The 25,427-nt window shown below is 35.8% G+C and overlaps 1 protein-coding gene across 4 annotated transcripts in view; it reads left to right on the forward strand.

Moving 5' to 3' along the window:
- Positions 1-25,427, forward strand: part of VTI1A (vesicle transport through interaction with t-SNAREs 1A) — a 266,020-nt gene that overhangs the window by 33,587 nt on the left and 207,006 nt on the right. For 2 of the 4 annotated variants that reach the window (XM_071446308.1, XM_071446306.1), the window contains exons 4-5: positions 16,822-16,899; positions 23,253-23,273. In XM_071446308.1, the coding sequence (XP_071302409.1) occupies positions 16,822-16,899; positions 23,253-23,273 (99 nt within the window). The remainder of the gene's footprint in view (positions 1-16,821; positions 16,900-23,252; positions 23,274-25,427) is intronic. The other 2 variants (XM_071446309.1, XM_071446307.1) reach the window with 1 other exon arrangement.

Consider the following 25,427-nt stretch of genomic DNA (forward strand, 5'->3'; position numbering starts at 1 on the left):
AAAAGGAAAGAATTGACAAAGCTACTGGTGGTACTAAAATATGCAGGACAGTAAGAGGAAGAGCTAAATTAATTATTTCAGGAATAGTGTTCTGAGTTGTTAAGCATTAAACTCAGAGGTGAAGCTTATTGTTGATAAGTAGAAAGGAATGCACCTATCAGGAAAACAGTTCTGAATTGACATTCCCAATGACAGGCAAGTGTTACTGTTTGGGGAAAATACAGTAAAAAGTCTAAGCTCAATAGTGTTCAGAAAAGAAAATTGGACTGAAGGAATTACTATGAAAGGAATAGAGATTGAGACAAATCATCTCTCTACCTATGTACCTTTGACTCTTTCTGTGATTATAATTCCCTGTTCCCCAAAAATGCAGTAGCAGAACAAGCTCTGGAGCAGCTCAGTACAAGGAACTGGGTAATGGAAAGGAATTTTTCAGCTAGGTTTAAGAGGGAAGGGCTCTATAGAGAGATGATTTTGTAAGTGGAGAGGCATATAGAGAAGGTGCAGTGTCGAGAAGTTTTTCACTACTGTTCATAATATGTGTCAGGTGGTATCAAATTAATTTATTGAATTAGAGATTAAAATGCAAGAGAGGAGAGGGCATCAGAGTTGGGAAGTGCCTGATGTGTAGTCCACCACAAGGTGGGTGAGGAAAGAGGGGGTACCAGACAGAGGTCATGCACTTTGAGCCCTTCTCTGGGTTTCTAATATTAGCACTTCCTGGGTACTGCATGCTAAACCTTTGGTCTGAATTAGCATGGCTAAGTCAGCTTTATCAATTTCATTTTTTCCTGACCACATGTGACACAGATGGGGATGCAGTCACTTCCACAGTGTTGTGCCCAGGTGAGGTATAAACAGTGTGTCTGAGCTTCCTGGCCCCCAGAACAGTGAAAGTTTTGCTTAGGTAAGCAGTGCCTGTTATTCCAACTAAAGTTTGACGATATAGCAGGCATGTGTTGGTTTACTTGGAGTGATAGATCAATATATTTAGCTTCATCCTACACAGAAAATAATAAGACTTCCTTTGTTCTGGTGTGATCCTAGTTCTGGAAATTGTATAACTTAAGTGGGGAAAATACCACAACTATTATTTGGGAATACAAACAAATTCCATCTGTTTCTATGTCTGCCTCATTCATAGGAACATTCTCAGGAAAAGCTCTGTAAATGGAAATATTTTTAACTTTGTACACTTTGGATTTATATGCCCACTTAAAGATAGTGCAAATGTTAAGCTGTACATTTTTGAGTTATTGTTTCTATATAACTTATCCAGCTGGGAATCAGACCCTTACCACTTCACATTTATTTTTAAAATGTAGCACTTACAATATAAGCAACAACCACCTAGAAACCTATCTGGAAATGAGGAGATTGTGTTGAAAGAGGTATCTTGAAAATTTTCTTTAACCACTTTGTGGAAGTTTGAGCACAAACCCTGAGTTTGAAATAGTTACACACTTCTCAGTCCTTGTATAAAGGACTGTATAAATTGTATAAATTTCATTAAATATTACACACAATTTAAGAATTCATGTGAACCATTACTGTTTTTTACTTAGATACAATGTTTTATAGAGTGCTCTGTTAGTAGTGCAGGGTTTTTTGTGTGAAGCAGTATTTTGTGGTCTACTGAGTGTGACAATGCAGTTCACTCAGACTCCTAATTTTTTTAGTACAGCTATATAACTGCAGAGCAAGCCTAGTATTTCCCCCTTAGCACTTCTGTTAATGAGAAACAGTGTTGTCTAATATTACTGTGTTACTGGTAATTCAGTAGGTCTCAAATAACTCCCTCAGGCCTGGTGGCCAGAGTCAGAAAGATGTCCTCTCTGCACAAAGAACTTCAGTATCTGATCTTTGCCTTGGCTTTGCTAGTGAAGGATATGCTCACATTGATGATATCAGGTTTATGCAACAACACAGTTGTACTTCTTTTAAAATAAGGCAGTATTTTATTTTACTTTGTTATGTTCCTAATAATTAAATTTTAAAACTTGAAAACTGAAGTGCTTGATCTTTAGACTTTCAGCCACGTTCCTCTATGAATTGCTGCGTCAAAGAGTGTATTGATGCAGCCACATAGCTGGTGTTCATATATTTCCTGCTCATTCAATAGGAAAATATGATAGGAATGCTGTCCCTGTGCAGTGAGAAAAGTTTGATATTTTCCCCAAATCAAGTCTCATTAGAAAGAACTTCAACCACTGAGATTTAAAAGGGTTTGTATTATTAAGTTCTATCTTGCCAGGGAAAGAGCTTTCTTACATTTTCTGTTTAAAAAGTAATCAATTGATCAATCTCTTCCCATCTCCCTCGTATATTTGTTCACCAAAGGGTTTCGTCCCATGCCAATTTTACAAAATTCAAGTCAAAAGATGCAGGTAGATCTTGTGTACTTATGCTTCAGCTTCTGAATTCCACATAAAAGAGTCATAACCCCACAAAGCAAGTATTAAAACTTCAGATCTTAGCAGAATGGTATTTTTCCCGGTGTATGAGAAAAAGACAATGACCACGGGAAGCAGGTAGCAGTGTGCTTCTGTACATTGTATAGCTTCCATCAATACAGTTTATATAGTCTTCCACGACACACAGCTTTTACTCTAAAGACATGTTAGGGGTTTTTAAGTTCATGTATTGATTGTGAATCAGACAGGTATAGATTGAATAGCAAATAATCCCCATCACCCTCATAATTGTAAATCGATTTTGTAACAATGTGAAAAAAATTCTGCACTGCCAAATGCTTTAATTTATTGTCACGGGAAATAATGAAATCATCATTCAAAATTACATTAGTTTTGCTTTTTTTCATCTTCTGTTTACTAAGCAGGACTAGAATGACACTAACTTCTCTGTGCAGGTATAGTGTCTGTATTATGTATGTTATCTCATTTTGATCTGTAAATATATAGTTCCCTTTCTAGACTTGTTTTCTAATGTGGTCATACCAGGAGTTGACTCAAATACAAGCAGGGACAAGGGCTGGCATCACCTCTGTGTGCTGCCCATCCCACTGATCTCTCAACACGTGTAGGATTGACAGAGCAAAGGCCAGGAGTGGAACATCCTGCATTTACACTTACTCCTGGAAGATAGGAAATACAGCCATCAAGCTTTTAGGTTAATCATGGCAGCATTCAACAAAACTCATCTTGATTCTGTTGTCTTAGGGCCAAGGCTGAGATGCAGAGTATCTGTTGCTGCTCAAAGTTCAATGAAACCTGTTTATCATCTCTCTGTTTGTAAAAGTAAACTGGAAAGTGGCTGCTCTGTATTTTCCACAAAACTAGGCTGTCACCATTTTGCTAGTATTAATTATTTGACTGATGCCTTACATTTATACCATTATATGCAAATTAATTTATTAAGCTAGAGGCTGGATTATATCTACTTATTGTTCCACTGCTCACTTTTTTGTGCTGGTTCTGTGTAAAGTTTCTCTAGAATGTCTTAAAATTATGGGAAGAGGTGGTTTCCCTGTAGTTTCAAAATCATTGTATACACTGTACAGATAATGGAATGATCCAACAGAAGTTAAATTAAAATATTTTTCTGCTTGCAGCTTTATTTTTCTAATATTATTTGTTTGCTAAAAGTGCATTATGCAGGCATTTTAATAAATTTTTCCAGGAGATGACTTTCAAGAAGATAAATATTACTTTACTTTTACTTGATTTTGTACATGCTTTTTCTCAGTGTCATTATTGGTGATTTTTTTTTTTTTTTTAATTAGGGTGGTGGGATCTTGATATAATTTTATGCATACCAGTGCTCAATGTTACATTATTATTTCACATTGCTGTTTTGGCATTGTAATTTCTAAAGTAAGAAATTACAGTCACAAAGACAAGACTGGAAATCATTTTATTTGTCAGGGTAGGAGATAGACTATGTGTGAACATGCTGAGTTCTTCAACAGAGTTACAAACCCAAAACAAACCCCCAAAAATGTTGCAAACAGCAGAAAAAGAAACAGAAAAAAATTAGACAAATTTCATTCCAATTAGCTTGTAGATGAAGGCTTCTTTTTTAAGTGCTATAATCCATAAAAGAAAAATAATTCCTAGTTCAAATGCTAAGGTCTGTGTAGTGTACTACCAAGTTTCAGAGGGAAAGTGTTTTCAAGGTCTTTTCATAAATGGTGTGTTATGGAATGGGGTCACTCGAAAAGGAATAATTACAGAGTGATCAGAAGATTTCTTTGAAAAGATAGTGCTAGACCTTCTGTGTGGTTTGTGGAAGAACAGAAATAAGTTTTGCTCCTAGGGTGGGCTAACAAAATGTATTGTGTTTTTGCAGCTACTTCTATCTTTGCCCGAAAAGATGCATGCATCACCTCGCAGGGCACTCAGCTCTGTAAGGTCACTGCCTCGAAAGCAGATCTGGCAGTTGTTAGAAGTACAACACACTGCTGCACTGTTTGACCAACTGCAAAAGTTTAGTTTTGAACTCTAATGAGTCTTTCCTCATCTCCTGTCTTTGCACTACCAGTTGTTAAATAATTAATTCCTCTTTGATTGTACCTCTTTATGTGCTTTTATAAACTTATTTGTATTATTTTGCATTGTATTTTATTTGCACACAGCCTCCTTTTGTTTCAGAGCACGGAGTTACCAGAAAGAATTAATTTGAGGAACATTTTTCCACCCTTTGTGTAGTGCTCATACTGAGGATCTGTGATCTACAGTAATTCTTATTCATTTGGAATATAGTAATTTGTTCCTGTCAGCACAGGGGCTGGTTTGTTGTTTTAAATTGCTGACTTTTGTTTTTGCTGGCATGCTCCCCAATACAAATTGAACATCTGACAAAAATCTATTTGTGTGACAATTCAGTCGAGATAGGTGCTCTGTGTTGCCTAACAGTACAATTTGGGGTCCCCAAGATAAAAGTTGACTGAATGCCAAGATTCTAGTAGAGCTTGTTTGTGCAGATAACAGAGGTAATCCATATTCCTCAGGTCTGTAAATCAAACAGACAAAGGAGAAATATGTATGTGCACCTTTCTCTTTGAGATAGTGGACGGGTAGTTTCTTCTTAATAACCATGGGGACTATCCAGCCCCTGAGAAAAACAGGACACTGATATCAGGGATACCCCTATAAGAAATTAGAGTGATTGGGAAAGTCTTAGAGTGCTTCTCCCCTTTAGCAGATAGTGTTAAATAAATTATTCTATGGATCTGGTTTGTGGCTTTGTGGTGATTTCTGTACTTTTAACTGTTTAGTCAAAGTAGATCCATAATACACTGGAGGAGGAAATCCAGCCACAAGGTCTCAACTGTTTTTCCCAGAGTGACACAAACAAATGTGTCAGTTTTAGTGGCCATCTATGGAAATGAAAATCTTTTTCTTTAGGAAAACACATACTGGCTCCTACTGATCCCCTGATTCTTTCAGGATGTGAAAAATAACTGAAATATCCTCTTTTTGATGAGGTGTTTAGATCCAAAATGTGAAATACAAACTAGGAATCCCAATGGTCTAGCAAACACTTTCTGACAGAATACTTTTTAAGGTGCAATAATAGCTTTTCATCCTTAAATAAAAATGTACTTCTAGTCAGCTATGTGCAACTATGCTTCCCATTTTCCTGCTTAACTGTGGAATCACTTATGTTTTGGAGTTAATGCTCAAGTATCAGTCTTGTGATTTACTGCAGGATCCTGAATTATCAGGAATATACATCTTGTTTTAAGGGAAAAATCTATAAGCTGTCACCCAACAATGTTCTAAACTTTTTATGTGAGGCCACTACTTCAGAAATTTTTGAAATCTGTTGTGATCCTGTGATAAAGGTTGTCATTGTCCTGTAGAACCATAGAGCTGCTCATAGTAGCATTGGACAGTGGTAATGAAATTTTAAACTGAAATTATTGCATAAATTTATCTGTCCTTGAATACTCAGGAATAAAACTCAGATATGTGCTACACAATTTTTTCTTCCTTTAGTTCCTTATATTCTTTCCACGTTGGTTTTGCATGTCAGGTTCATGAGTTGGTGTTGCAACTATTATGTTTGCCATATGCTATCAAACTTTGTTTGGCTTTGTATCAGATCATCTGTGTTTGATGCTAACAGCTTTGTTATACCAGAAGTTTCTACACTGTGCCATGTAAGAACAGCTGCTGGGGTGGAGGGACAGATGTTTGGTCAAATGGTACTGGGCCTTTCTTGCACTTCAAAGGAACTGAGCAGAAATATAATATGACTGTAGAGTATAGTTCTATTTTTCTAATATGAATAATTTGAATATTTGCCATAGCTTGTTAGGAGACGGGGAGAGCAACTAACTTGTATGAGCTGAAATTGGGAAGTAATTCATTAGGTAATCATTGTCTTATTCTGGAATTCACCATGTAAAGATGAGATCCTCAGAATTAAATTCTTATTACCAAAATGTGCTTCATGCAAGAGATATTACAACACTCTGTGGTACAAATTAATTGCTTTTGATACTTTAATTGTTAGCTTCTTTGTTTGGAATTTCACTCAAGTTTTTTCAAGTGAAAAGTAGGATAACTTTTGAATTTAATCTTTGTCCTAATACTGAGATCTGAACATCTTTTTGTGTATGAATGCCACTCTTCAATTGTTATTTAAATAAAAGAAGTATTATTTAAGCAGTAACCACCAAGGTTTATTATTAAGTGTGAAGCTCTTAGATGTATCTCAGACTCCCTGAACTGCTGATCAACAGAAACAAGCGGCGTTTACTGAAATGAAAATAATTCCATCCTTGCTCTGTTTCTTAAGATTTCTCCTTATTATCCATTAATGGCCACTATAGGAGGCAGTACAAGTTCTGGACTAATTGAAGCTTTGACTGTGATAACAGCCTTTATGCAGTCATACATCAAGTGAGACTTTCCTTAAGGTTCACACTACATTGTCTTGACAGTGAAAATCTAGGCAGCTATAAACAAGATCAATAGAAATGTGTAAGCATTGGTGGTGACAACATAGTAACAAGGACAAAACAGAAATACTCAGTGAATTTTTGGAGTATGGACATCAGTGTTTAGTGTGAAATGAGCTACTGCCAGTATTGGTGTTGCTCATTATTCTTTGTGTGGTATGCTGGTCCACTTGGAGGCAGAATTCCTGACTATGCCACAGGTAACAGGAAAAAACAGCAAGTTAGATGGAGCTTGTCTATTAGAGAGACACTTTAAATACTAAATATATGTAAATATCAATATTTTCTATAAGTATACTGCCTTTCCCTTACACTGTATTATTAGGCTTAAGACTTGAGCTCTAAAGAAATAAACAAAGTAGGGAATGGGTTGGTATGGTTATTTTTCATGTAGCTATGTGTATTATATTTTTTCATCCACTTGAATGAATATTTTAACAAGTATTTTCACTGAATGGGGAGACTGGAAAATGGAGAGGCAGTATAAAAAGGAGAAGGACTTTGGGTTGATAAATTAGAGGTAGTGGATTTTCAATAAATTAGAGGTAGTGGATTAGTTACTGACTTTTATCTCAGGTAGTGCAAAGCAAGAACTGCTCATCATCAGCTTGTGATAAAACTAGAAAATGCCATGTCTGAACATCGGGTTAGTATTTTACCATATTAGCTATTGATTTAACACAGCATGAAACAACTGGTGCTGTCCCAGTAGTGCCTGGTGGGGAGCAGTGAAAGTACAGATTTACTCCCCCATCAATCTGCTGCAAACTTCAAAGCCAAATTGTGGCCACTTAAACTACTAAAATTACTAAACTCAGACAATTTTTTTATCTTTTTCAAGCAAGGCAACATGTCTGTCTGCAAGTGCATATGTTCTAGAAGGAAGGAAAGGAATCTCAGCTAAATCATGTCAGTGCAAAAATAATAAATTCAGGAAGCATGAACAGCAAGATCCAAAAATTAGTTTTGATAGGGCCATGTTATACACAAAGTATTTTTCATTTCCCTTTTCATTAATCAATAATTTCAGCTAATTTGCTTATAGTTCAGTGTTTGCAGTGAAGTACACAGAATGAGTACCTTGTGGGTGTGTTTGTATGCAAACCACCATAATTACACAATGTGTCTATTTAATTGTTCTTTGCATCAAGCATTATTTTATTATTATTTAATGGTGGGGTCAGGAATTATCATATCCTCCTCTCATGGAATAGGATTCTTCACACTGTGATTAATATTCTTAGGGGTCAACTGAAAATTTCTTATTCTGTGTATTTTCAGAAATTAAGCATATAGCGATATGTGACTGGAAAGATGCTGCTGAGAGTGTGTGTGTTCAGTAAAAAAAAGGACAGTGTCTAAAAATAGATTTTTATGGACTAGAAAGTATTTTTGGAAAGGTTTGCTTAAGTTTCTTTGATTTAAAATAGATCCTATCAGAGTAGCACAAATGGAGGTGGGACAATTCAGCTGCCTTAGAAACATCTCATTCTCCCTGTCCTCATTCCGGATGTCCAAAATGAGATCTGTCTTTATGGTTTCATTTTGGCTTTTACACTTGGAGTTCACAGTGGACAAAATGTATAATTTATTAAGAGAACTGAGCTCTGTAGCAAAATTGTACTTTTAATTGGGAAGCCTAAAAAATACCATCTTTCCTGGGCTTTGCCTACTGTTAGAAATCCAGGGAGTGGAAGAGCTGAAAAAGATGATGGTAGTGTTCAAAAATGGCAACTGGTTCAGCCCATTTACAGGTTTTCATTTACAGTTAGGTACAGACTGATAAAGGCAATTAAGAGGAAGGAAGTGAAACTTGGATGCTTTTTTTCTGGGAAAGGAAGGAGCTGGTGGAATGTACCAGCAGGTGTCCTGTTACTGTTAGCAATGGGAACCTGGGCTCCAGATGGAGGTACTGGCTGAAACAAAGGTATTTTAATGAACATTTAATGTTTTGGTTTATCTGAGATGTTTATCATCCTTCACCATGAGCTAATTAGTGTGAACTAATTAGTTAGAAAATCTTGAGCCTCCTTAAGATTTTTTTCCTCTCTGCTTTAGTGTCTCTGGGAGCACTCTTTAAAAGTTGGCATTCTTATTAAACTTCCTCCCTTGGAGGAAAATGGCTCCATATTTTTATTTTCTCAGTTCATCTGCCTGTTGGTCTAACACACTGGAGTTTATCTTCCATCTCCAAGGCTTAGAAAACATTTATCTTAATTACACACTACCACACAGCATAAAGTCTTTGGACCACAAAACAGTCTGAAGTACATGATTGTGATGTGTAGTTGCTCCTTGTCCTCTAAATAGCATTAGTTGGATAGATGAAGCTGTGTGGTAAAATAGACTTTATTAGAAAAGGCACAAAACCAAACTCATAGTTATAAAAGAAAGCACTAAAATACATGGCTTAGGTCATTACAGCAAGGAGATGAGTGGAGATAACCAATAAAAATTTCATAAAAGAAACATAAGCTTTGTAGTGTGCTTTTAAAAGGCACTAGGAGTTCTCTGTTCCACCATTACCTTTAACAATTTTCCCTAAAAGGTAGTTTTGCAGAGAAACTTGTAATTCTTACATGTATATATTACATTTCAAAAACCTGCTGTAGATAAACCATTCTCAAAATAAGCTTATTTTTGTAGTCTAGTTCAGCTGGTCTTTAAATGGAAGTTATTCAGATCTCACAGAGACTTCTGTAGAAAAACAGCAGCCTGTATGATATTAGTGACTGACTTCCAATGCCTCACATGACTTTGAAAGTCTGTTTTAGGGGTGAGAGTCTTCTCAGATTTGACACAGTAAATGAATTAAGTGATCATATTGATATACTTAAATATTTTCTGCAGGTTAGCCTGAACATGAATTAAGGATTAATTTCTCTATCAAGAATACTTGATTTTGGCTCTTCCTATTCTTTGCATACAGATGGGGTTTTTTGAGGCCACAGTCTGGACATGTCCTTTTTCACTTCAAGACCAATTGTGAACCTACGCTCTAAATAGCAGAATTTATCCCACTTAGTCCCCCTACACCCCAATTAATTGTCAGTGTGTAGATTACTTTGAACCTGCATCGGGTGTGGTCTTTCACCTGAGGTGTCTTTATTTTAAACTGTTTTCTGAGTTGGGAAGAGAGGGTGTTCCCCCTTTTCCAGCCTTGCTCTTGCCTTTTATTCCAGCACTGATGACAGAAATGGCCATAGTAAAAAGGGTCTGCAAGTTGCAAATCCTTTGTCAGCAAATTAGCCAATATATGTGTGCTGTATGTATCAAAGCAAAAAGCACAACAACCAACTTTTAATTCAACAATCTAAATTATCAGACTGGTCTTTGAACACACAGAGGGTGGTTACAAGGAAGCAACATGCTTTTCAGGAAGGTGGATCTGAGAAGGAGTGAATTTATGTGATCTCATGCACAATTTAAAGGAATTTCCAGTGACTGAATAGAGAAGTTGGTTAACTCAGCCAGCTAAGTAGATGTGAAAAGATGGGCTTTGTAATGAAAGAAGATAGTTTAATAATGGTCATTTGAAGGAATCCATAGAAGGGGGTTGGATGAAATACTGAAATTAGAGTACTGAAAAGCACATTACAGGAACAGGCTGTGAGCTGTGGGTAACAGTGGACAGTGGAATAACTGCAAGTCAGCAGTGCAGAGGTCATGCATCACTGTTGGCCTACAGAGATGTTACAGTTAAATTTGCAGATATACCCAGTCTTCCATCCTGCAGCAGCTGATGCCTGGCACATTTTGAGATTATGGCACATGAGTAAAAAGGCTGGCAAACTGCTGTGCAGAACAGCCTAGAACTACAGGCATCTTGGAGAAACTAAATTCTGATGAAAGAATAAAATACTGTATATGGAGGGACCAAGGTTTGGAATTAGTATGTGGTAATTCAAACAAGCAAAGATGAGTGGTTATAATAAAAAGAAAAATAAAATTGATTTACATGCCAGACTAAGGGGAGTTATTCCTTTTTATGTTTGGAGAGTACTATTCAAACCCAAGCAGTACTCACCTGAAATTTTCTATGCTTGGATTTATAACTGTTGTATTGCATTATATTAGGTTTCTTTAGATGTTTCCATAGATTTCCATAGTGATCATAGGGAATATTTTATCATTCTCTAAAAACAGAATGAGGCAGAGGTCAGCTAGTTCCAACCTTTTGAATTTTAAAAAATCTTTCAATTTCTGGGTTGTTAAGTTTACAAGTTTGAGTTCAGGTAAATAAAAGCTGTTTTTTAAAATAGAACTGTCTTTTTCATGATAGGAACCATCCTCTGTTACTCCATAAATTCACAAAAACAGTGAATTTCCATTCTCTCTCAGGTCACCTGTTTCCTTCCCTACCCGCAGCAGGTGCAATGTAGCAGTTTAAGCATCTGCCTCGTTGGTGACACAAGTGATCCACTGGTCATGAGTTTGAGGTGGAAGTAGTTTTGTGGGCAGAAGCTGCATTTTTCACCATCAACATAACAAAATGTGTCCTCATGGGGGTTTGCTTGACCTTCCCCCCTGCCCTCACCCCATAATGAAACTAAAAGTGTGTTTGATGAGGATTATTGAAAAGAAGATTTATGGACCTGTGACATCTATTTAAGATGGATGATAGGATCTCTGCATTAATTTCACATTAGCACTTGAAGTCTGATTTCTCAGTGCAGTTGCAGGAAGCTGCTGACATTTGGCAGAGTGGCAGAACACGGGGTTTGAGTTGTTTCTCTTCCAGAGTTGCCTGCAGCCTCTTCTCTGCGTGTGCAGGGAGGGAGGCAGCACTGGGGGTGGCTGAGACATTGACTTTTGCCAGCTGACATGTACTGTTAAATTGATTCTTTCAATCAGAAGTTTCAGTGGATTTGTGGAATAGTTTTTATTTACTTTTGGACAGGAATGTATTCATTTGGGGTTTTTTTCCTCAGTTTTCTTAAGGAAATGCTTGGAAGTCCTGCATTGCACCAGGTTGTATATTAGCACAATTTTCCTTCTTCATGCACCCAATTGCTAAAAACTCAGCACTTAGGAACTGGAAACCCCTTTGGAATTGCAGTCTGAAGTGTCTAGTTTGTTGTTCCTTGATGACCTTTACAGAGAAATATGGTTTTGAAAATTAAAATTAAGTATAAATTTTGAAAACTGATGTTTGAACACAATTTTTCAAATAGAAAAGAAATTCCAATATTTCTTGTATGCTAAGAAATCAGTTTGGGTTTCTGTTTCAATATAAGCTTTAAGATTGTTAAGTAGGGCCACTTTTCCTCTAAATTTGTTCAACTGTATCTTTTCCATTTGTGCTCAGCAAAAAATACTTAAATGCCTATTCCAAAAGGTAGAGATGAAGGAGTATCTTCTGCAGTATTTAGCTGTCCATTTGGGGATCAGGTCACTTTTTTCACCTTGCTTTTAGCAAATGGCAGAAGTGACTACTTCTGCCACAAAATAAACACAAAATAAAATCTGATATATTCCCACAAATTATTTCTTGTTATGTTAATCTCAAGTATTTATTTACATTTTGAGCAGGGCCAAACTGTGAAACAGGTGCCTGGAGATTTTTAAAAACATGTATATATACTTGGAAATTCTAATAGATTTTGTATGAAAACAGATGTTTGTGGATAAATAAGCCTTTTTGTTGTTTACACTTATTCCACCAGAAAAATCTGTTTAATCTGTTCTTAAAACATTGAGCCTGAAAATGTGAAAGGTTGGGATAAAAGGATCTGCTGGGTCTTTTGTCTGAAATGCACCTACATTTGCTCATCTGTTAGGGGGCTGCTTAGCATTTAGGAGGGGGAAAGCTATTCTTTAGTTCATGTATGAAAATGTGCAATACTTTATATCAATTATTTGGCTGATTGCTGGAAGTGCATTGGAGTGAGGGGGCACTGGCTAGTTCTGGCCTTCACTAATGGGAACATTTCAGAATGTGGATGGTAATTAAAGTATAGAATGCGGAAAATTAGGCCAAAATTGAATAGAAATGAATAAGTATGTGTTCTGTTGTGCAGATGTTGGAAATAGATTATTTTGGATACCTCTTTCTATCTACATCTTATTTGGTTACCGTGTAAAATTCGGTCATACACCATGTAGATTGTTTCTCTTCCCATTACCTTCTCTGTTTTTATGTTGTGATGTATCTGTATAGGTAGTAATTTAGCAAAATATCCTGTCTGCCAGGTGTGGGAACTAGCTGATTGTATTGTAATACCAGATCATTACTTAATTCATATGCAACCTAGCCTAGCACATGGAAAGCATTATAAATCTATTTACAGTGTGGCTGGTCTGATGATAACATTGTATTAAATTCCCAGGTGAGGCAATTTAAGCAATTGCTTTGCCATGTGTAGGCCATGGAAATTAACTTCTCATATGCTTTAGTAATAGAAGAACTTCATTGGTATGCTCAGATTAGTGGTACAGCAGAATTCTTACAGTCTGGTTACGTGTACCCTGCTTCACATGTAGAATCATACAGGGGGGTGGTGCTGCTGATCACAGATCCTAATTAGTTTAAGCTGAGTTAATTCATTTCAATTCTAATTTAGCTGGGCTTGCCTATGAACACATTCAGTTCTATTGGGAAATGTTAAGGCTTGGGTCAAGTAGACAGATTGTTTAAAGCCAAATTGCCAGACAGAACTGAGCAAGTGTATCTGTTTGAACAGGGCTTTAAGGAAATCACCCAATCAGTATGCAAAAATCCTGTTCATAAACCAAGAGAGATCTGCCTGGAATCAGAAATTCTTCCTTGTCAGAAGGTCTGGGTACTGTAGTACATTTAAAACAGCCCCTGAAACTTTCTGAGTGCTGAAGTTCTTGCAGAAAGTAGCTTAACCCTTTTGTGTCTCTGTGTTTGGGCACACGCTATGCTCAACTGCAAACACATTCATTGAGCAAAACCACTTGTGTGCTGAGACTTTTTGTCTAGGTATATACAAGAAAATATAAAATACAAGGAAAACTTCTATATGTGACAGAGCTTTGCAGACAAAAAACTGCACACAGAACCTCTTAAACCTATATTGAGCTGCCCAGAAATGCCTTGGATTACAAACTCTGTAAAGCTTCTGTCTTTTCTAGAAACATACATATAAAGTACCAGTAGACAGTGGTAACTGACAACTAAGACTAAAAATGTTGACAATTTCTTGATTTGCCTGGTTAGCTTATGTATAGAAGTCATTAACTATTTATAAAATGCATTATGAATTGGGTTCCTTCAAAATGTAGCAGAGTGTGTGACATTTCCAGCTCAAACTATCATTCTTGCATTTGGCTAAAGTATATATATTTATAAACAGCTGAAGGTTATGAAATAAAAAAATAATAATAAAAAGCTTAATTATTGAGTTCAGACAAGCTGAATTAATCTTAATAGCCACATTTAAAAATGTTAACCAATAATACTTTAATAAAAATAAGAATAGTGTTTCAAGATATTGATATTTTGGACAAATCCTGAAAGAATAAATGAACACTTTAGTTCAAAGACCTTTCCTTTTATATTATTGATTCATTTGGTAGTGAAACTGTGATCAAAAGTAGTATCAAATTATTTATTGATTATGGCAAAGAGTTCTATCTAATTGTAGCCAAAGCATTATTTCTTTAAATAAAATTTCTGATTTTTAGATCCTGACAGATTATTACAATCAAAGAACAATGATACAAATATATTTATTAAGTTCACTGATGATGATAATAAAGGAATATAAAGGGCCTCTAAAAATTGTATTGCTATTAACATTTATTTCTTTCCCATGAAGTATATTCTTTTTCCTTTCTCCCATGCAGGCTCTTAAGAATGATAATTTCATCCAGTTATATCTTTCAAATAAATGATGTGTAATCAAGGACCATTTCAGTCCCTACATATTATTAGGAAGCTTGTTCACTAGAGAACAAGCTCATGAAGCATCATGCTCCTCATCTCAGTCTAATAATGATAAATATGTTCAACACTAACAGGATCAATGGGGCTGAGTCATTTGGTGAAATTGGAAGAAACTGTACAGTTGAACTACTAGACCTCAAATGAGGTCCTAAGATTGAATCTTAATCAGAAAAGATGATTAGATATTTATTGTTATATATTTGTAATTTCCTTCCTTGTTTGATGTGTATAAAATGAAAATAGGAAAATAATGTAATTGAGCAATCTATGCCAATTTGTTGGCTTTTTGGTGAGAAAAGAGAAAAACAAAACCTATCTCCATATGATATTCTTGCATACTGTGGAGTGTTTTAGTCCCCCATAGTGATGAAATGAATAATTTAAACAGGCAGCTCTGATACCACAGCCTGTTTAAAGGTTCTCATTTCCTTTAATGCTGTAGACTACTTTAGCTGGGTTAGTATGAAACTGTGACAGCTGAGATCTCCAAAAGATTTGGCACAATTCACCTCTTGCAGTGGGTCCGTGGTCCAGGGCTTTGTCCTTCCTACATACATCTGTAGCTCTGGGATCCGATGGCAAGTGAATCACAAATGTGTAAACATTGTAGTGATCATGTTGGTAATAAAGGGGAGCTACCCAGCAGAAAGAGCTAAAATGTTTTGCTCTGAGGTGACCCATACAAGGCTTATTTCACTGCTAGGTCCCTTGCACAAAGGATGACCCACTTCCAAACCTCTTTGTTACTAAGGTGATGAATTTCCCTGTGCTCAGTAGAATTTCTAGCATTCTTTTCCTGTGCCTCGGTCCCAAGCACAAGTTTTGGCATGATGGCCCAAGCAGGGGAGGTTTGAAGAGGGATTAATTTTTTCTGAGTTCCTACTGGTAGTCACTATCATGGCAGGGTGTGAGGGAAGCCCCCATCAATAAAGGAAGGCCCTACAGCTTAGTCTTTGTTGCTCTTGGGTTTCTTCCTCTTATGAGGTGTAAAAATTACCATAACTACTCTGAAAAAGAAAGTAAATTGGACAATATGTTCAAAATTCAATCCCTCCTTTAATGGTAAGTGTGGGAATATTTACTGAGTCATAGCCTGTTATTTGGCTAGCAGGGAAATTGAAAGCTGGGCTGATGTTCTCATTGTGGCCTTCCCCATTGCTCCATTGAATCCTCTGCTACCTTGCTAATCATCACACATTTGCTTTCCAGTGCTTGGCACTTGATCTAGTTTAGAATCAACATAATTATCTGTTCAAGAGCAAATCTGGTGCTCATAAACTGTGAATTTACTTAATATCCTGTCTGTCATAATGATCCCATGGATGACTGTGTCAGTTTTGTGGTGTTTCCATGAACTGCTGAAAATCATTGTTTCCTTGTGGTGTTATTTTCTCTCCTCTCTTTTGCCCTTTAATTTCTGATCCTTTCCCAGCAGCCTTAGCAGCATAGGAAATGCTTGTTAATTTTTTACATCTTTAAATTGAATCAGATGCATCACATTAGTGTTGTTCAGGTTCGGTTTTTAGTTTTTGTTTTTTTTTTTTATATGGGAAAAGCTCTGTCTTCCTTTCCTGTCTAGTGGTATTGCTGCCATTGCTGTTAACATTGTGTTCTTTGACCTACTAGCAAGTGTTCTTCAGAAAAATGTGTTTGGTTCCTGCACTGGCATTTTTTCAATGCTTCTACTATTAGTATATATTGCCTCGCCTCACATGTTACAGAGCTCAAGCTTCACAGAAGTTGCTTTTGTTGCTGCAATGTTGAGGGTGTGACTGTCTTAGAAATCCTATAGTTTTGCCATGCAGATTTATTAAGGTACAGCAGTTGAAGAACTTTGTAATAACTTTCACTTGCAGATTTTATTTTTTTTTTTAATCAAATAGGTATCCATTAGGGGGCTCTCGAGGTTTAAGAAGATCAGCCTTGATACCAATGGCTTCGGAGCTTTACTTCCTAACCCTTTTTTCTTTTTGTTTTACAGAAAAGGTCACGAATCGCCTACAGTGATGAGGTGCGGAATGAACTCCTAGGGGATGACGGGAATTCCTCAGAGAACCAGGTAGGATGCTAATCAAGAAGCCCTAGTGGGTGGCTGGAGGGTGAAGGAGGTCACTGGCACACTGGGCTTCTCAAGCTGCTCCTTAACAGCATTAGCAACAACTCATGTGGAAGTGATACTGTTTAATGCAAAGCTGGGGTCTTAATCAACTTCAAAATGTTTCTTGGAGATCTTACATTTAACCCTTTAACTTGTGATCACTGTCTGCTATCTCAAAAAAAATCTTTTCTTCTCTTTTCTTTATTATTTAGTACTTAAGAAATAACTTGAAACACGCTGTTTGCCGACAAAGCCAAGGTCTTCACCTCAAACACATGTAAAAGGAATAAAAAAGTACATAATGCAGCTTTGATAATAATGCAGTATAATTAAATCAACACTGGCAGGCAAAACAAATGAAAGTGCGCTCTCAGAATTAGGCAGTATCCCACTCAGTTTCCTTGTGTGATTCCTTCTTTAACCAGATTTTCTCTCCTTGTACCAAAAACACAAGTTGTACTAATAAGAGCGTGCTTTCATAATGCATGTTGTACTAGGATGCAGAGTGCTATCCACCTCTTTTAATGAATGAAAGCTTGATAATCCTGGGGCTTTTTTAAAATCTTGTACCCGTATTGCTGTTCTGCATACTACAGTGAGGATCCTGACACACTGTGACGGCAAGGCTTTATTCAGGAGACTTTGACTCACCTGTTAATATTTCTTTTTGGGATGAAACTTGTTTGACACTCTGTCTGAAAGGAGAATATTTCTTTTCTTTCTAAAATTTATGTTATCCAAGTCTTGTATTTTTTGAGTTAGAAGTTAGCTGAAAGTTTTCCTACCGGTCATATTTTCTCTTCTGACCAGATAGAATCCAAATTATTTTGGCAATGAAAGAAAAAATGGTTTAAATGTTTACTTGATAAATGTGTTATTAAATAAGGAAATGGATCAGAACAATGTTCTGAAATTTTTTTGTATCTTCTACGCTCAGTATAGGCTCAGCTTCACTGAGGACAGAAAAAATAAAGTCTTGTAGACTTACCTTGTACAAGAACTTTCAGAACACAGACACCATAACCCCAATTTTATAGAGTATTTTAGACATACTCAGGAAGTTTTAAACTCTGTAATAGACTTTAATTCATACATGAATGAAATTAGACACGGGATACATTATCTGAAGACATGACTGGAGTATAGCAGCTCTGATATCTATGTGAAGATTTAAATTTAAAGGATGCTAATCTTCATATTTATATATGATAGGGGACATTGCAAAATTTGAGTAAAATAAAGAGGGGATTTTATACCTAAATGATGACTTTATGGAGAGGATTATTTTTGGGAGAAGAGTTTCACAGTCTGTATGTCATGATTGTAAATGAAGTCCTGTGAAACTGTTAAGGTTCTCATTTTATTTCTCTTAAGGTGCTGCTACTTTTACATTTCAAGAAAAAAAATGTGTGAATTCAGACATAAAAGGGCAATTGTGATAAGAAGCTTTACTTATAACAGAATATCTTATGTGTAGGGATAAGATAAAATATTTTATTTTCACTTTTTAGAGAATGTTTAAATAACTGGTTCATGTGAGCACTTGCTGTGACTGATGGTCTTTTTTCCAAACTTGGTGAAAGAGACATGTTCTCATCTCAAAGAGCTAAATGATACCTTCAACCATTTGTCAGCTTTGGGCTTTTTCTTCTAAATGACCACTATTTATATGGAAGAAAAATTTGTCTGCTGAAGGACTCTTGTATAGTTTTTTAGGTGATCAAAATCCTTTTCTATACCTCAACTTGAAATTATTACCTCTGTACCTTTTAAAAATCTTCATTCCTTTCTTGAAAAATATAATGAAATAGGACTATAAAGGAGTCACCTAATTTCTTTTAAATATGTGAATGCCAGGATTTTTAAAATATTTATTGTGTTGTTTCTATAATAAATATCATATTCTCTTTTTCTCATTAAATATCTTTATTTATACCTGTACTTATGTACATGTAGATGCAGGTGCAAGCAGTTAGTGCAAAAACTTCAGCTGGTATTGAGCTTATTAGAGTGTACAGCTTTCAAAATCACATGGAAGTTTGGGTCCTCACCAGACACTGAGCATGAGATATTGTTGTGTTTAACTCAGTAACCCCAGGTTTAATATGCTTTCACTCCTATACATTATTATATCAGTAGAAAACTTGAAGTAAATGATGAAAGGATGCTCAGGTATAACTTGAAGCGATGTAAAATATTTGAAGATGTTTCAAATGCTTGCTTTTGTTTTGTCTCATGGAAATAAATATCGGTACGTGGACTGATCCTGACCCTAATATTGTAGGATTTTTACTTCTCAATCAGTTTGGATTAGGTTAAATTAGTTTAACTGGAAAATGGTGGGTTTGTTTTCCCCAATTCAGTCACCAGCTGTGAAAGAGGAGAGCAAGGATTCCTTTTATGACAGAGGAGGTGTTGGAAAAACTTGCCAGCTCAGAATTGCTCCCGTGCCAAACCACAAAAATTGGTAAAATCTGCCAGTAGAAATATTGAATACCTGGGTAGTCAGGGTTGTGAGATATGAGTTGTTGGTCTTTGTCATTGTGATAAACACTTGCATGATGTTTTTGGTGGAGAGAGAAGACAAAAGGAACTTAATGCTTGCTGGCTAGTATGACCATATTAAAAAACTACAAATAAAACAGATCACTATTGGAAAACTAAATTATCTGGATCTTTTCCTCATTCAGCTTCTCTTTTTTCAGTAGAGTTTCAAAGGTAAAATTATAGCAAACCACAGCCAAGCTATAAGCTGTAGTGAATAGGATGGTAGGTATAAGTTTCTGGTTGTTCTCTCAGGAAGAAAGATTGAAGTATGAAGAACAGATTGTAGAATAGGTAATAGTGATTTTTCTTTTGTCTTCATTTTCCTTACATGTCTCCCAAAAGTACCAGCCATCGTGTCTAGATGACACTCAGAATAACTTGGAATACAGTTCCCTTCTAATGGCTATACCAAAATTTAACTGATTTTACCAGATAGAGCATAAAGGCATTTCCTGTGAGAAGTTGTAAGAATTATATAATTCTGCTATTGAAAGTTTCTTTTAAAATAAGTGCAGCTTGTTTTCATGAGACAGGTAGTGATATAGTGCTCTTAATGATCCTAGAGTTGACTAAAGTCATTGTTTAGCATATGTTAATTTCTTCTTAATTTGAATCACGTGAATGTAGTCAGATGCGGCACTCAGAGGATGACAATCAAGAAATATCCCTTCTTGCATCAAAAAAAAAAGTTTCTCCTTACAAACCCAATCCCAAAAAACTACTGTGTGCATTGGGTTATTATTTATTTTCCAAGAGTGGTCTTAAAAAGGCTGTTGATTTCAAGTCTTGTTTGTCATCTTGGCCACCAACATTTAGCAAATCCCTTGAAAGTTTTGAGTTTTTCAGTGCAGTGATACACTACCTAAAGTTGTAGCTTCAGTTTAATAATAATAGAACTGTTTTATGTAGCAAGTCATGTTTTTGAGAAAGTATATGTTGGGTTAAATCAGAAACTTCTCTCGACTGAAATTATGTGAAGCTCAGTATTACCAACTTTTTGAGGTGTAACAGTGTTCCTTTCTCTTTTGCAGCTATGTTCATTAGTAAGTTTAAATAAATTCACATTGGGTTAAACTGCATATCCGTATACCCATACTTTCTATACGTGATTCATGGTGAACAAATATTTTGTGTCTACTTAATTTCTGACTACAAAGTTGTGATAATATTAGATTTGGGCTTGCTGTGCATAAAGTGTGTCAAACTTCAGCTACAGACCAGGGGGTGAAGTTGGTCAATTTAATTCGCCAAGATCTAAAGAAGGTCGGTATCATTTCATATAGCCCTGGCAGAGCAGATCATTACCAGACACAAATCTGTTCGTTACATGCCGAGGGTTTATAGCGAAATAAATAGACTGTCATCATAAGTTCAGAAAATTGTGTGTTCGACCCACGATAATGTGTAAAGGGCGTTTAATAGAGTTCAGCATTTATTCGTTATCTATATGCGGGCAGAGACGGCGGTGGCGTTATCAGCTTTTTAAAAAAAATTCGGTAGTTTTGGGTCACGTGAGGAGCCTCGCGGCCACACGCGTGCGTGCACACACACACACACACACACTCACTCACACATCCCATCTCGCTCCCTCGCTCTCTGTGGTGCAGTTTTGATTTTAGTCACAGCAGAAGGCTTAGCCACAAGAGATTCCACTGGTTCAAACCAGCGTAAACCAGATTTTTTTTTTTTTAGCCTACAAAGGAACAGATTACCACTTGTATCGAATTCTGTATTGCAAAAAAAAAAAAAAAAAAAAAAGAAAAAAAATCTTTGTTTCAAAAATATGCTGATTATCATAACCTAAAATGGTGGCTGTGCACGGCTTAACGCTGTTTACAGTTCAGGAGTGAGCATAATAAAAATAATGTTTCAAAATAGAAATGTAAAGGTAACACATTTTCATCAAGAGCATTGTTAAATGGGGGAAAAATACATCTTTTGTTAATTTGAATGAATATCTTTCAGCCAATGTTAAAAAAACCCCAACCCTCTCCCATTACTTAGCTTAGCTGCAAATCCCATGCAGAGCTTAAATTCAGCCATGCAGCACAAACAAGATAGAACATTTTTGTTTGGGACCTATTGAAAAAGCAAATGTGCAGCATTTTAAAACTCTCATTGATTATAGCAGGGTGGCATGCCCGGCCGGGCTCTATTGCGGGAGAGTCGTTTTAAACTTTGGCCCTTTAAGTATCATAGTCAACTGAAGAATGGTGGCCTCAGAAAGAAAAGATAGCTATGTGATCAACTCCCAGATCGTCTCTTTCTAAAGAGCCTTAATGTTTGCCTTTTTGGGGGAAAAAGGGGGGGAAGAGCTGGAGAAAGAGACCAATTTATGATAGGCCAAGCACTTGAATTTAAGCGCTGGTTTGCCCAGCAGTGTGGTTTTCTTTATACCAAATTGTAGCAAAGTTCCTTTAGCTGGGTGCAGAAGAGGTGGCCCCGTTCAGCTTGGGGTGGTGTAGGAGCCCCCCTAATTACATCTCATTAGAGCTCTTGTCCCTTTTGGTAATGGGGTGAGGCAAACCTGCAGTTTTAGACGAGCCATATGAGACAATAGAGAATAATGGAGGTTCTTTTGTTTCCTTCATGCTGGTGAGACTTTATTAGTAGTAAACATTCTCAGCTTACACATGTGTTGAAAACTATGTTATGAAACTGTAGGTGACATATCAGCATAAACTGAGATAATTGTGTTGCTGTTGTAATTTCGAACTGGAATCGGTGAGAGAACTGTAATTTTTTTATAAAGGGCCATTCTTGTGCAGATATTTGTTGTGAGTAATTATACATTTTGTTCCAGTACAAATAATTTATCTATCTCTCTAAGAGGCGAGTATATTACAACATAGCTTGATAATCAGGCTGGGGTTTTATTTAGTTTTATAGTAAAGCTGCCAGAGCAATATTATTTGTGTTAGATTGTGTTGATTTACAAGCATAAATAAATAAATATAAATTTATATACTATATAAGCATACACACACCCCCTATGTGTATATATTTATATATATATATATATATATATATATATACACACACACACACTGTATAGTGGTCTGGATCAAGAACCTGGAATGGGTCTTTTCTGAGGGAAATATGTTTCATGTTGTTCCCTATTCCTTTGTCTATTTTTAAATATGCTATTCAATAAATCATAATTCTGAGACATTTAACTAAGCTGCTTCATTTTTTTACCTGGCAGAAACCCTCAGTATGAAGTTCAATAATAAAATTAAATAATATAGTTGCAGTAGAACTCAGGTATATAAAAATTGAAATACTGAAATATATGCTATAAAGATATAGTCATCTATTAATAAGTTAGATCTGCTAGTAAAATAAGAAATCAGTTGTCACAACTAAAATATACAGAAAACATTCTGAAAACTTGTATATACAAAACCACTTCAGCTGTACAATCTTCGAAGAGAGGAATAGTAAACTTGTTTTTTTCTTTATAATATAGACTTCTATGAAGTCATTCCCCTTTATTTCATGATGGTGTCTTAGATGTGGTTTAAAAGAGAATTTCACACTATTCTCTTTGTTTAATGTGACAGTGTGAGAAAGTGATCTTTATTCGTTCAAAAAACTCTGCATGTAGTCTATGTTTAGGTTCTTTTAATGTGTTTGTCTGTGATTTTTAAATGCTAAACATGTAAACAGATAAATTGTCAATGTTAATTCTGTATCCTGTCACACAACTGATCTTTCTTTCCTGCCATTTCTTTCCTTTTTATCTTTTTTGTGCGTTCATGTTGCAGTTGATAAAATTACGTGAAGAGGTGAGTACTTTCTTGCTTTTTGTTGTCTAGCTTTCCCTTTAAAGCTGAGTTTCTAAATCTGAAGTAGATCTTTTTGTTCATTGTTGCAGGGAAATCTACACAAAGCAAAAATATTGATTACATTGCTTTAAAATATTCACTGTTGTGCCTCTTCTTCCCTAATAATTGTATACTTACATAGGAATCTCTAGATCAATCCTTAGAAATTAACATTCTTTGATAGTGGAATTTTTTTAAAAGGCACTAGAAAAAGAAGGGTGGAAAAAAAACTCTATTATTTGATCTCTCCAAGAATACCATGATCAAATCAGGTGCAGTAATAATCATGTTTGCATCACAAAATCTTTGATGGGGAAAGTACATTTATACACTGGTATTGAAAGTGAAAGCATTGCTTTAGTACAAACCCTTGCTGAAACATTTTAAAAATTACACGGAATTTCACAGTGTTTTGAGTTTGGTGTGAGGTATTTAAATAGCTTATGTATTATACAGGATATTTTACACCCACTGAAAATACAGTAGAGGTAGAGAGACCTTCACACATATCAATATTTATTATTTATTTGTGAGTGCTGTAGATCTGTAGATGTAACACTAGAGATCAGTATTCCAGAATACCTTTCTTCCAGTTATAAAATGACTCATAAATATGTAGAAAGAAGCCTGTTTTAATGGTCAGTTTCTCAAATATTTCAGTATATTTTCTGAAATTAGTCTCTGCTTTTGCTAACTGTTGTAGCAAAGCAGGTATTTGAACTGCTATTTTTTTATTATTTTCTAGTAACCACTGAAAAGAAGGGCTGAGTAAAGTCAAGTTTACTTACAGGTCAGATTTCTGAAGGATTTCATATGGAAAGCTTGGACCAGTGAAGTATTTGAATAAATATATTTAGAAGCACAAGTATTTTAACATCACTTATTTGTCTGGTATCTTCTTTGTGGAACATGTGTGCCCAGTAATGTATCAGTAATACATACTGAACTCTGCAGGAAAGGATTTGGGAGTTTTAGAAATGGTGATGACAAAGAATTGTAAAGTAACCAGATTAAGGACAATTACAGAGAATTCTTAAAAACAGGTAGGTATTTGTGATACAAAGATTCTTCACTAGTTCCCCAAATGTTTTATTTTCCCCCTCTTCTCATAGAGCTGATATTAATATGTAAAAGCTACAGAGTAAAAGAGTTAACAAAAAAAATTAAATAAAATAAACATGTAACCACATGAAAGCCTTCCCACCACTGCTGAGCTCCCCTCCCCAATAGTCCCAGTATTTAAACAGATGACAGTATTGTTGCAAGGGTTTGTATAGCCTGATTTCTGAGGTTTTTCAGAAGAACACGATTCATTTTCTCATCTCTTTAACAGCACCTGCATGTCTGCTCCTGTGCTTTTGCAAAGAGTGCAGTAGGATCATTTTTGTTTGCAAACATAAGATTATAGTTTTATAAAGATTCCTAATTTTTAAATTCACTCTGAAAATTTAATTATATGTAAAGAACAAAGCTGCTGCTTATCTGCTTTTCTTTTTGAAATAGCTATGAAGACAAGTAAGAATATTCAGGGTGTTATTGCAAAGGGCTGCAACATGGGAGCTATATTGAACTCAGTTACACCTTTTGGATTTTATAAATCCTGTGTTAGCCACCTAAAAAAAATTGACATTGCTTCTGGTAATTTTTTTTTATTTTTTTTTTTTTGCTTTTCCTTGCTAGCTTCATAAGTTACTTTTTCCTCTCTCTGCATACGGTGAAAGCAGCAGAAAATAAAGTAATAAATCCCTTTATTTAGTTTGTCTTGAACAAAATTGTGCTGGTAGAGAGAAAAATAATTTAAAACCCAATTGCTGGCATTCTGTTCTCTGCATGTAAGTACCCACTCTGTGTTGGATAGGTTGTAAATGCAATGGTGTTTTTTTACCCAATGCAAAATGCACATTAAAGTTTAAATGAAGGCTAGTACAGTGACTCAGGCATAATTCTTAACTCGTCACAGAGCGAAACATCAAGGCATCCCCAATTATAGTTCTCCTAAGGAGGTATGAAGTGATCTTAAAAGAAATTGTGGTTTGCCGTACTGTTTGTTAATAAAACCTGTGCTTCCTCTCATTACAAGGCTCTATTCTCACACTCTTGCCGTACACAGGCTTC

Source organism: Agelaius tricolor, unplaced genomic scaffold (assembly GCF_023055355.1).
Source record: "Agelaius tricolor isolate 1412-34295 unplaced genomic scaffold, bAgeTri1.0.p SCAF_22, whole genome shotgun sequence".
Classification (NCBI taxonomy): Eukaryota; Metazoa; Chordata; class Aves; order Passeriformes; family Icteridae; genus Agelaius; species Agelaius tricolor.